This window comes from Bubalus bubalis, chromosome 5 (assembly GCF_019923935.1).
Source record: "Bubalus bubalis isolate 160015118507 breed Murrah chromosome 5, NDDB_SH_1, whole genome shotgun sequence".
NCBI lineage: Eukaryota > Metazoa > Chordata > Mammalia > Artiodactyla > Bovidae > Bubalus > Bubalus bubalis.
The window spans coordinates 62,142,582-62,156,763 of NC_059161.1; the positions used below are offsets into that span (position 1 = coordinate 62,142,582).

Below are 14,182 nucleotides of genomic sequence, written 5' to 3' on the forward strand. Positions count from 1 at the left end.
ACAGAGAATCTGTGAAGCACAGAAGTTGACAGATTTGCCTTAGATATAAAACAATAAGTAATGAAAGTTTATTTTAATTACATCTGATGCAACAACTAACTACACACTAATAAATAAAAATGTAATCTCACATTTTTATGTGCATGTGATGTATTTCATGAAAACAGACCAAAACTCTGTCATGTCCACCAAAAAGCAAACAAACACATGAATGCATTGGTTCTGGACCAAGAGAATAATTCACAGCAATACTGATAAGGTACAAATTATTACTGATGATGTTGTGTACAAATTCTTTTACTCCCTTTCTGGTATAGCTTTTAAATTAACATTAATAGCAATCATTGTCATTGAGTACTTACTACCTAGGAGGTACCATGCCCAGTGTTTTATACATTATTACCTCAATTAATCTTTACAAAATGGTTACTATTATTATTCATGTTTTTAAATGAGGAAACTGAGGTACAGAGATTAGACATTTGCACAAGATTACACATTTAGTCAGATCTAGATTTGGGTGCACCTGAAAGGTATAAAATCGGGGCAATGGTCTTTAAGAAAACAAAATGATGAAGACAAAGCAAATATAAGAATTATAATTTTAATTATATAGCTTCTGGCATCTCTGTTTTTTCCCCCTGACATGTTTAAATTACACTCTTGGTCACCTTTTCATATAAAAATGGCTTTGTACTATAATTATCCAGAGAGAATAGAAAGATATTATCTAGAAAGAATAGATAATTCATTCTTTTCTGTTACATAGTTGATCAAACTATTTTTTAATGATTTTAAGTTTATAGAAGTGACTTTAAGCTTCACAACTCATCATTATAATTTTATAGAAATGTTTGATTATTGTCAGATTTGGAGAAATACCTACCCAGGTTTTTTTAAGGTTTTAGGACGTTTTAACTCATTTTGTCTTAAGGTGATTTGCAGTGACTCGTCTTAGCTATTTGTTGACTTGACAGTATCATTACCAGTTTTCATGGATATCCTTACTGTATGACTGAATTTACAAGTTGTATTTTGTCATAGATGCCATTGTTTTATCTACAAATGAGTAAGAAGTTGAGATTTTTCCAATATGAGTTATTTCTGTTCATAATTTGTATGATCAAAGTAATCAAATTGCTTATGCATTGCGTCAATCCTAGATCCAACATTTTCTTTTAATAGTGTCCTACTTTGGGTATGATTTGAAATTTATCTTGTTACAGTTTTCTTCTTGATGTCAGAATATTTCAGTTGATTCCATTGTTCATTTTTATAGCTTTTGTCTCATATTAATTTTTCTATCTGATCTTTCTTTAAACCTTTCCTTTACATGCATACAAATTAAAAGTTTGTGATTTCTCGCATTACTTATCTTTCCAAATTGTGGTTAAAATGACATACTTAAGCCTTGACAACTTTTTTTTTTAATTTTATTTTATTTTTAAACTTTACAATATTGTATTAGTTTTGCCAAATATCGAAATGAATCTGCCACAGGTATACATGTGTTCCCCATCCTGAACCCTCCTCCCTCCTCCCTCCCCATACCATCCCTCTGGGTTGTCCCAGTGCACCAGCCCCAAGCATCCAAGAAAGTGATTGAAATCATATTAGCTACTGAACCCAAACTATTCCCCAGACTCAACTTCCCCTTGGTTTGAGCTCAAAAAGGTCCATGGCTACCCCAGTCTTAATCAATATGAGGACACATATAACAGAGGGCAAGTTAAAAGGGCAAGAGACAGTGGCCAAAACAAATTGTAGTTATATATCATACATTTGCAAATTTCATAAAAATGTATAACCATGATTGCCTTGGAAGGGGCTCATGCAAGCAAAGGACCTTGAAGATCAAGTTTCCTGAGCTTTAAGGTAAATCTACCCCTACAACTAGTACGTGTTGGAAGTCTAGCCCCTCCAAGTTAAGATTTCGGGCCATCATAGTATCTTGATGGAGATGAACTATGAACTCTCCACTATCTTTCTATAATTTCCTCTCTTTTCAAAAAAATCCATAATACAAGTAACAATTATTTAAATTATTATAGTTTTATTGTTAAATACCATGTTCTTGTATACATTCTCTTTTCTATAAAGTTCTAATGTAAACTAGAACATCACTTTTAAGTGATGTAAACTATTAAGAGGAGCTCTTCAATAATGAAGTTAATCAAAATTATTGAAAGTATCAATCCTGGCTATACCAAAATCTTGCCCCTTATTAAGAATATAGACTCTCAGTATTTGGGTAGCCCTTATATAAATAAGAAATGCTAAATTTAATTAAAATAAATTTTAAATTAAAAATAAATTTAATTATTCATAATTAAATTTCAATCCTCCCAATGTGGGAAGGACTAATGTCCTTCTTTGAACAACAACAACAAAAAAAACTGACTTCTGGTTATTTATTTTTATCTCTGAATAGCTATCAAGGGTATTTCCAAGGCATTTACTATCCTGTGAAGTTGTAGATCACCTCTCTGGATCCACAATTGTATCCATCTTAGGCATTTTTAAAATCCAAACCAGTGGGATATATCTAGAGGAGGATTTTAATATATATGCTGTCAAGTTGGCTGATAGTCATATGTCACTGTGTTGGTTTCCATCAACTGTCCAGAAAATAGTAAGAGTGAATAGTTGTCCTACATACAACAGAATTAGATTTCAATTATGACATTTTCATTGACCTGATGAATTTAAGGATTACCTCTGGATCTGTCCTATAAGCTAACAAGAAACTTGACTTTGCCAGCAAAAACAAACAAAAACAAAAAGGAAAAACCAACCTCCCAAGATCTTCAAAATTCAATGTTATATTAAATCAGATAATACATACACAAGTGTCCAATGTAGATGCACAGTCATTTCAGAAATTTCTTCCATGGATAGTAGATGTAAGAGACTAGTATTCTAAATATAGTCAAGAAATCCAGCCTAGTGTCTGCTTGTTGTTATTCAGTTGCTCAGTTGCCCCACTCCAGTACTCTTGCTGGGAAAATCCCATGGATGGAGGAGCCTGGAAGGCTGCAGTCCATGGGGTCGCAAAGAGTTGGACACGACTGAACGACTTCACTTAACTTTTCACTTTCACCCACTGGAGAAGAAAATGGCAACCCACTCCAAGGTTCTTGCCTGGAGAATCCCAGGGACGGTGGAGCCTGGTGGGCTGCAGTCTATGGGGTCACACAGAGTTGGACACGACTGAAGCGACTTAGCAGCAGCAGCAGCAGTTGTGTCTAACTCTTTGTGACCCCATCGACTGCAGCACACCAGGCTTCCCTGTCCATCACCTTCTCTTGGAGCTTACTCAAACTCATGTCCATTGAGTCGGTGATGCCATCTAACCATCCTGTCCTCTGTCATTCCCTTCTCCTCCTGCCTTCAATCATTCCCAGCATCAGGATCTTTTCTAATTAGGTGGCCAGAGTATTGGAGCTTCAGCTTCAGCATCAGTCCTTCCAATGAATATTCAAGGTTGATTTCCTTTAGGATTGACTGGTTTGACCTCCTTGCAGTCCAAGGAACTCCAAGGTACTGTTTACTGGCTAAAAGATGTACACAAAGAACAGGAGACAAATTATATAGCAAGGATTTCCCTGGTGGCCCAGTGGTTAAGACTTTGACTTCTAGTACAGGGAGCAGTGGTTCAATCCCTGGGCAGAGGAACTAAGATCCCACATGCCTCATGGCCAAAAAAACCAAAACATAAAAAAAAAAAAAGAAATATTGTAACAGGTTCAATAAAGACCTAAAAATATTACAATATGAAAAAGTAGGCAACATTCCATTTTCACTGTTTGCCAAGCTGAGTTCTATGTGCTTCATATACATTGACATGTTTCATCCTTAGAGCAAACCCTATGAGATAGGTACTATTATTATCTCCACTTTACAGATGAAGAAAGAGAAGTATTTCTAATGGAAGTTTAAAACTTTTTTCCAAATCACACGTCAAGTCAGTGGCTGTATTCAGGTATCAGTCATCATTATTGTAAATGAATCTCAAAATTTATAAAGGTTCAAATACCATGGAGGTTCATTTCTTTCCCATATAATAGGACTGTGATGTGAATGTTGTCATCCAGGTAGCTCTCTTTCCCACAGTTGTTCTGATTGTTGAAAGTGCTGCTATTTTCAACAGGTAGAGTCTCAAATTACCTGGGAATTGTATCCATTCCTGCAATCATAAGAAGGAAAAACTATAAAATAACAGATGTGTATTTTTTTTATTGGCCAGACCTAGGAATAGCAGATACTTTAATTAACAGTTTATTGAAACTCAGCTATCTATAGATACCTAAATGCAAGGGAGGCTAGGAGATTTGCCTGTGAATCTCCTGCCACTATGACTAAGAAGTGTTGCTAACTCCATCCCTATCAGTTCAGTTCAGTTCAGTCGCTCAGTCGTGTCCAATTCTTTGTGACCCCATGAATCGCAGCACACCAAGCCTTCCTGTCCATCACCAACCCCTGCAGTTCACTCAGACTCACGTCCATCGAGTCAGTGATGCCACCCAGCCATCTCATCCTCTGTCGTCCCCTTCTCCTCCTGCACCCAATCCCTCCCAGCATAGAGTCTTTTCCAATGAGTCAACTCTTCACATGAGGTGGCCAAAGTACTGGAGTTTCAGCTTTAGCATCATTCCTTCCAAACAAATCCCAGGGCTGATCTCCTTCAGAATGGACTGGTTGGATCTCCTTGCAGTCCAAGGGACTCGCAGGAGTCTTCTCCAACACCACAGTTCAAAAGCATCAATTCTTCAGCGCTCAGCTTTCTTCACAGTCCAACTCTCACATTCACACATGACCACAGGAAAAACCATAGCTCTTAACCTTTATGAGCGTTCTGATAACTGAACAAGCATTGGATACTCTCCAACCCAAACCATGTTTATCAGAACAGATGGGCAGACCCAGTAACTACCAAGTTACAAACATTTTTGGGATGACCAGAAAAAAAGAGAACGATTGACTGCACACCACACATGTGCCAAAGTTAGAAGAAAAGGTGCTGTGAATGTGTGCTAGGCTCTAAAGCAGCAGCTTTTAAAGTATGGCCAAGGGAATTCTGAAGGTGAGATCAAAACTAATTTCATAATAATGCTAAACTATTGCATACTAACCTATTCACCTTCATTCTCTCATACTATACAGTGGAGCTGTCCAGAGATTACATGACATGCAATACTGCAGAAGAGTTTTCTGGTTTTCTTAATTGAAGTGTAGTTGATGTACAATATTATATGTTGTATGTATACAATATCAGATCAGATCAGATCAGTCGTTCAGTCGTGTCCAACTCTTTGCGACCCCATGAATTGCAGCACGCCAGGCCTCCCTGTCCCTCACCAACTCCCGGAGTCCACTCAGACTCACGTCCATCAAGTCAGTGATGCCATCCAGCCATCTCATCCTCTGTCGTCCCCTTTTCCTCCTGCCCCCAATTCCTCCCAGCATCAGAGTCTTTTCCAATGAGTCAACTCTTCGCATGAGGTGGCCAAAGTACTACAATTTTTAAAGGTTGTATTCTATTTATGGGCCTCCCTGGTGCCTGAGACAGTAAAGAATTAATGAAGAATCCATCTGCAGTGCAGGAGACCCAGGTTTGATCCCTGGGTCGGGAAGATGCCCTGGAGAAGAGAATGGCTAACCACTCCAGTATTCTTGCCTGGAGAATTCCATAAACAGAGGAGGAACCTGGCAGACTACAGTCCATGGGGTCCCAAAGAGTTGAACATGAATGAGCAACTAACACTTTCACTTTCATTCTATTTATAGTTATTATAAAATATTGACTATATTCCCTATGGTGTAAAATCTATCCTTGTTGCTTATTTTTATACATAGTGCCTTGTATCTCTTAATCCTCTACCCTTGCTGCTAAGTCACTTCCTCTACCCTTACTTTACCTCTTGTCCCTTCCCTCTCCCCACTGGTAACCACTTATTTGTTCTGTATCTGTGAATCTGCTTCTTTCTTGCTATATATTCACTAGTTTGTTGATTCCAAGTATAAATAATAGCATACTGTGTTTGTCTTTCTTCATCTGATTTATTTCACTTAGTATAATGACCTCCAAGTCCACCCATGTTACTGCAAATAACACATTCTTTTTCTATGACTGAGTAGCATTCCATTGTGTATATATATGCCACATCTTCTTTATCCATTCATCTGTTGATGGGCATTATTGCAGAAGTTGAATGTACAAACAGGGGAATTTAGGTAGTTCTGTTAAGCCAGATGTTAATGAGACTTGCAAAAATTTAAAACAATGTCATTCTTCTTGCTAATTTTTCTCAGTTTGGAAATACGTTTATTTTTCAAAAATACTTATATTAATATGTTATACATTTATTATTATTTTAGGTGAATTAATGAATACCTATTTCAAACATTTCAGTATTAAGCTCCAATCTAGTTCAGTTCAGTCGCTCAGTCGTCTCCGACTCTTTGCAACCCCATGAACCACAGCACACCAGGCCTCCCTGTGCATCACCAACTTCCGAAGTCCACCCAAACTCCTGTCCATTGAGTCGGTGATGCCATCCAGCCATCTCGTCCTCTGTCGTCCCCTTCAAATGAGTCAGCTCTTCGCATGAGGTGGCCAGAGTATTGGAGTTTCAGCTTCAACATCAGTCCTTCCAATGAACACCCAGGACTGATCTCCTTTAGGATGGACTGGTTGGATATCCTTGCAGTCCAAGGGACTCTCAAGAGTCTTCTCCAACACCACAGTTCAAAAGCATCAACTTTTTGGTGTTCAGCCTTCTTTATAGTTCAACTCTCACATCCATACATGACCACTGGAAAAACCATGGCCTTGACTAGACAGACCTTTGTTGACAAAGTAATGTCTCTGCTTTTTAATATGCTGTCTAGGTTGGTCATAACTTTCCTTCCAAGGAGTAAGTGTCTTTTAATTTCATGGCTGCAGTCACCATCTGCAGTGATTTTGGAGCCCAAGAAAATAAAGTCAGCCACTGTTTCCACTGTTTTCCCATCTATTTGCCATGAAGTGATGGGACCTAATCTAGTAAATATCAGCAAATATAACCCACATAAACAAAAGCGATTTGTAATCCTGATTTATTTGTGAAAGTATAAAGGGCTCCTGACATCAAACTTTAAGAACTAATGCCTTAAGGCTTACTCTGCTAGGAAATCATGACCATTAGTTAGTTATCCTGAACTGTGACTGATCAGTTGAGTAACTCTTATTCCTTTGGATGAGTTAGCTGAAAACAGATCCATTAAAGACAGAACCATTGTTGTAGAGAAGTGGGGATGCAAAAGTGTTGCCCCCCAATACCATAATGAGCCAGAGTTTTAAAACAGCAGCACTGTTTCATTTTAACATTGTTGTTCTTCTATTGTTTTTATTTTCAGTCAACTGCCATATTCCTTCATTCAATAAATTTATATTGTGTTGTGATTATATTCAAAATATTCTCAGTGTTTTGTGGGTATAAAATGGCTAAGATTCTTTTGTTATCCTTAAGGACTTGCAATCTAATCAAGGAGAAAATTACCTGTATGGTTAAACATAGGCATATGAGAAGGATGAATATATAAGCATAATCTTAAAACTGAGTGATCACTCCATCCAAAGTGATGAAGAAAGCTAAACTACTGAATCAGAACCACAAACAAGGAGTGGGATTTTAAGATGCATGGATGGAAGAAGGATGTTTCAGGTAGAGGGCGTAGCTTGAGCTGAAGTGTGAAATTAGCAGCCTGTAAAGCATGTCTAGGTAGGGGTGAGCAGGTGGGTTTAATTGGAGGTAGACACAGTGTGTAAGCAAATAGAGGGAGATAAACCTGAAGAGCCAAAAGGATTTGAACCTTGTTTGGTACTCAGGGAAGAGTTGATGAGATAATAATAACTGTGATTTGAGATAAATCAGATTTGAGTGGCAAATGGATGTGAAGGAGACAGAAAGGTAAGTCCCTTAAAACACTATTGCCAAAAACAAAAGCAAATTGAAGTCTGTTAAAACACTCTTGCCAAAAGTACCTTTCCTAAGCATAGATTGTCCACTAGGACAAGTTTCTGAGTCTTTTGAATGTTGTACACTCCTGGTAGAGTCTTTTGAAAATGGCATACCCTCACTTCAAATAGTAATATGTAGGATACACCCAAAACTTTGCCTGACATTTCACATGCCCTTGAAGTCCATTCATGGGCCTAAACTTCACAATCCCCAAATTTCAATAAGATACCCATACTAATCAAATATTTCTTAAGCAAACTGTGACATTCCTCAATTCCTGTGACTCAAAATTAGTTTCACAGTCCTCCTGACCTTCGACTGTTCTGCTAACTCTAGTAATCATGGTGGACTGAAGAAATGAGCCTTTTAAAAAGGAAAAAAAAAATCTCTTTTTAGTCTCTTGACCTCCCTGCAGGTTTCACTGAAAATAGACACATTCCACATGTCTTTTTCCCTCTCTCTGTTGCCGCTCCCTCCTGTCGCCCCTAATGATTATGACCTCAATGACCTTCCAGAATATCCATATGGCCCTTTCTCTCCTCAACCTAGCAGCACCATACCTGCTGCATGAGGGTTTGGATCTCATAATATTGTTCCTAAGCCTGGCCTCTCTCCCTGACTGGCATTGTGTGCCTGCCACGAGACCAGGCTGGCTCATAAAACATCTCTTTATGTACTTTATTACTTAAACTCTTTTATTTGCCTGCAGGAGCCCTTTAACAAAATCACATTGAATTGACTTTCTCACACCAAATCAAATCTCCCTGGTCCCAGTTCAGTTGTCTTTGTCAATATGTATTTTATAAATGGAGTGAATTAACAGATGCTGTTGGAACAGAAGTGCTGGGGTAGCGTTTATGTTTTTAGTGCTCTCTCTGGGCAGATGAGTTGTGTAGGAGTGTTATACAGGTACCTCGGGATGAAAGTCATGCTCGTCATTTCGGTGGCTATGTATTCTTAAGCATTTTCTTTGACTATATTTTCAACCTCTTTATTACTCTTTTTATTCATAGTGTTTGCTTATGTGGTTTTATCATTTGTGCCATCAGTCTTGGGTTTGACTTGATTATACCCCTTCATATTAAAAGATGAAAATTAAAGCCTCTCTGTCATGCTGAAAGGACAAGATTTTCTGTTAGCCAAGAGGAACTGATGATGACGTACCTTTGGAACAGATGGCTTTAGTTCTATTATCCGTGTTGTCCATGCAGTCTTGGGTATGAAACTCTGGGTTGAAACTCTTCTAGAATAAGGTTCTGAGTTTCCATATCCTTGACTGGGACAACTGTAGAATGAATGGCTAATCCTGTTACATAGATGGGATTTGGGGACTTTGCAAAGAGGAAAATACATTACAGAAATCCATTGTGTAAGACTTGTATTGAAAGAAGAGTTCCCAGGAAGATTTCCATATGACATAATGAACTTTTGAAAAGTGTAATGTATAAACGCTACAAAATACACTGCAATGATTTGGGAAATGTTTTCACCCTACCCTGTCTCAGTTTTGTGGGGGGTAGTCATAGAGCCATCTGCTGGTGAAGAAAAGATGCATTTCTTTTCTTTCATGTTCTGCCATCAACTTTATGTTTGTCCTTAGAATGACTAATCACAAGTCTTCTTTATTATTATTTTTTTAACATTCTTCTAAATCTGAAACATAATCCCATGGCTTAAAACGTGGTCTCCATGGTCAGCCCCAGAGTTCCACAATCATTTGTCATATTCCAGACTGTTTTTTATGACTATATTATTTTTATCTCAAAAGCATGCTAATTCTTGGGCTTTTTTTTTTTTTTAATGGAGCACTTGTTTTATAGAATTAATGATTTAGAAACTAATCAGGATTAGATGTTTATAAATGTTCTCCGTTCAGCCATGGACAATAAGTAAGTGTTGGTAACATATTGGAAGTATTCATAATATTATGAGTAAAAAAATTATTTCCTTCACTATTTTTCAGTTGTATCCAATACAGTGGAAGCTATCCATTGGATATATATGCAGTTTGGAAAACCAATATAGGTTGTTTGATCTCAAAGAGAAATATCTAATAGTTCAGTGCATACTCTACCCCTTTAATAATATCTGCATCTTGTTCAAAGAGAATCTCCACATTTGTACAAATGTAATGAAGAGCCTCTGGAAGTATAGATCAATCCATCAATAATACATGACCCATTTTGTTTTTCTTTGGGCATATTTAAAACTGTGCCTTCTCTGTGTCAAAGTTCAAAAGTCAAGTGCTCCATGTGATAAATTAGGTAGGGTCAAAAGTTATTGCAATGCAGTTTCAGAAGAGTGTCTCTGAATTTGCAGCTCATTCATGCTGAAGTGATGCACTATGGGAATTACTACCAAGCTCTGCTCGGCAACATCTGCTCTCCCTAAGTGAGTTAGTGCACGTCAGACATCTTTATGTCAGAATATTGCAGTGATGGATGCAGTCTTCAGAAAATGCTGCATAAAAATCTGGTGTGCCGTTCTGGCCATTAAGTGAAATTACTATTTAAATTAATGGCACTGTCACAGTTTATCTGTGCAAAGAATGAACGCTGATTAGGGTATTAAGTAATTAGCAATTTATCACACTGGAACAAGGTTGATAATAATTAAAGAAGTAATGGTTTACCAAAGAAACTAGAAAGGGCGTCACTTCTTGTTATGTGAGTGAAATCTTGGCTGAAAATTTTAATTCAGTGAAACAAAGATGAAGCTCTTTGTGAAAGAATGCATCTTTTTTTTTTTTCTAGTGTAAAAACATTTCATTATCAAAATTTTAGTTGACCTGTCAAAAGTCCCTCAGAGCGATCAGATGACTGATTAGGACTTTGGAATTAGGTCAATGTCTGCATTTTGATTTTATACTGAAAGCATGGTGGAACCATAAAGTAATTTGGGAGTGGAGGCGGAGAATGTATTCTGCTCCCTAAAGGGCCAGTTTTCAGATTTTGATTGCTCTTTAAAATAGAAACATGAATTATTTTAAGAAAAATGCTAGAGAAAAAAAATGACAGCAAAGAATCCAAGGTTGTATTTAAATGTCTGATCAGAAGACAGCAGAAAAAAAAACATGCACAAACAATATAAAACTTGAAGCTGTGGGTTTTTTTGTGTGTGTATGTGAATTTTACCCATCGTAATCAAGACTCAGACTACAACGATAGCCCTGTAGTGTATATTTTTCTGAAGGGACTTTCCCTGGAAATGTTACAAACAACTAAAATTAATACTAAAGTACAAAAAAGCCCCACAGTTTACCTTTAAAACAATTACTTTGGACACATATCACCTTTAAATGGTGACGAAATGCAGTAATGATCAATGTATATTATTAATCAAAACTTAAAATGTTTTAATATTGAACTTTTTTTTCAAAGTGGAAAGGTCAGTGAGAGGGTCCTTTGGAGTCATGAGTAGACAAACATCTTTCTTAAGGCTTGTGTCAAATCACTGTCTACTTTTGGTGATTTTTTTTTTAATATAATCTAAAAAGTACTTAAAATTCATTTGTCTGTTCTTAGCGGGCTATTTCATAGTGTAGGTATATGTACAGGACCAGATTAAACAATTCAGGACCCCAGGGCACTTTGAAGTTGAGTCTCTTTATGTTATTAGTCAGGACTAATAATAAATAAACAAAATTATAATTAAAATAAATCATTCATCACATTGCACTGCTGTGTAACTGGATATAAATTCTACTATGATAGCCTGGTGACAGGGGTATAGGTACCTTCATTTCTAGTTTAATCTAACTCTAGAGCATTGTTTGCTTACTCAGGCTTTAATGTCTGTATATTTGCTGTGTCTCTTCTATGGCAAGATCTAAATGATGTGAACTCAGGAAGTTACACTGAATTGGGTGGGAGAAAGGAGGCTCTTTGGTACTTCAGGTACACCTGTCTTTCATTGAGAAGTGGGGGTCAATGACTGTCTCCACAAGGTCTTTCTGCCGCTACCCTGCACCTCATAGCCACATCTAGCAATGGATCTACTTGCAGCTGAAAAAAATGCTGGCCAGCTGGCCAACTGGTTTACCTGATCAGTGAGCATGATCAACCGGTTTTGAACACAAATCTCTCTTATGATCCAAGGATGGCTACAGTTGCTGCTGGATTCACAAGGAGCATCTATCTGTATCTTAGACAAAGGCAGGCAGAAACTTACAAGATGCCTAGGCAATGTCTCCAGTTCTAGGATGGTGCTCCCTCTCCACTGCCTAGCCTCTTATCCCAGAGTGCTTGGGTGACTTCTTCTCCCTTATGAATTTCTAGAGATTTCTTCTGAATTCCTGTGGTTTAACTACCACTTCTTCCATAACAAGATGTTATCATCACAAAATAGGCAGGTAATTCTCATGACAGAAATCCGATCATTTTTTTTTTATGGAGCTTCAGAGAAGTTTGGCCCCCTGCTGAATGATTTTTAGTAGACTTCCTCTTGTGTGTTCTTTACCTAATTAGCGTCTAGTACAAGAGCCCTAGACAGAAGGACCCCTCATGTACATTTAAATCACCGTGCTAGGGAAATGCTACCTGAACTATTGTACCATTTCAGCCTGAGTCTGACATTTTTATACCAAACTTTATAGCAGCCTCAGTTTTAGTCTCTTTTTTAAATTTCATACTCATATATAACATTTTATTGTTGCAGGGATGTTCTGTTGTGGGCTGGATTATGTGAATATGTCAGATACCATATGCTGCTCAGCTTCCAGTGGAGAGTCTAAAGCACATGTTAAAAAGAATGACCCAGTGCCAGTAAAATGCTGTGAGACTGAACTTATTCCAAAGAGCCAGGAATGCTGTAATGGAGTTGGATATAATCCTTTGAAATATGTTTGCTCTGACAAGATTTCAACTGGAATGATGATGAAGGTAATTGATAGAAAACCTCTCAGAGGCACTGATTTGACAATGGAAAGAGAAATACATTGTTCATAACTATTTTTCTAAAATAGGAATATAAAAACTCCTGTGTGCATTATTCATTTTCACATTACATCCATATTAATACCAAATGAGTTCGCTATGATTGATGTTATTGCAATGAATTCTAAAGGAATTAATAATGATTAGCTGTTCTCAGGAAGCTTTACCAGCACTTCAGATTAGTGCAGACACAAAGTCTGAGATGCTGAAAGAGCGGGCATGGTGTTGTGGATGGAGATGAAAAGAAATTTAGCTTCTTCCCTCTAGTCCCCCAACCATAGGACTTCACTTTCTTTTAATAGAGACTTCAGGTCCAGCAGATTCACTTAGTTGTGTACATTTCATATTCCTAGAGACAGTGCAAGTTCAGCAAAAGCTAGCCAACTACAAAAATGAATAAGCCTATGGGCACATCATTTATGTCTGTCCGTTGAGATGCTTCACACGCAGTCATGCCTTATTTGTTAGCATTAAACTTGACCCCAGACTCCAGAAACCCACCACCTTAAGGAAAGGACTAGGAACATTTATTTGTCATTAGGAGATGGCTAAAGTGGCTGCTTTCATCAAAGACAGTGGGAGAGATCTTGATGACTGAAGTAATTATACAATCATGGTGTGAACATCATGGACATGGAATGGACCATAAGTCTTGAGAGTTTTAGGGCCCTGGCAAGCACTTTGCAGCAATGAATATTAACACATAATACTGTTGAAGAGAATAGGTACTTCATGGAAGTGAATAATCATACAAAATGCTCAATAAAAATAGTGAGGTTTTTTGTCTTCAAAATTTTCTAAAAGTCAATCTGATTTCATAGCAAATAGACTTGTGGATACAGTTGGGGAAGGAGAGGGTGGAGCAAATTGAATTAAGAGAGTAACATTGAAACATATGTTACGATTTGTAAAAAAGATAGTGGGAATTTGCTGAATGACTCAGGGAACTCAAATCTAGTGTTCTGTGACAACCTAGAGGGGTGGGAGGTGAGAAGGAGGGAACATATGTATACTATGGCTGATCCACGTTGATGTATGGCAGAAACCAACACATCATTGTAAAGCAATTATCTTCCAGTTAAAAATAAGTAAATTTTAAGAATCAGTCTGATTTGAACAAAACTTTAATTAGCCAGTTCTATGAAAGAAATATAATCAACACTATGTTTCTAGAGTCTAAGTTTATTCCAGGCCAGTGTTTTCAGAAGGTTTGGACTAGGACATTTTTCTTAAATAATATTTTTA

General features: G+C 37.3%; 1 protein-coding gene across 1 annotated transcript in view; it reads left to right on the forward strand.

The window, feature by feature from the left end:
* Positions 1-14,182, forward strand: part of USH2A (usherin) — a 940,802-nt gene that overhangs the window by 713,726 nt on the left and 212,894 nt on the right. Inside the window, exon 53 of the mRNA XM_044943197.2 lies at positions 12,660-12,883. Within this exon, the coding sequence (XP_044799132.2) occupies positions 12,660-12,883 (224 nt within the window). The remainder of the gene's footprint in view (positions 1-12,659; positions 12,884-14,182) is intronic.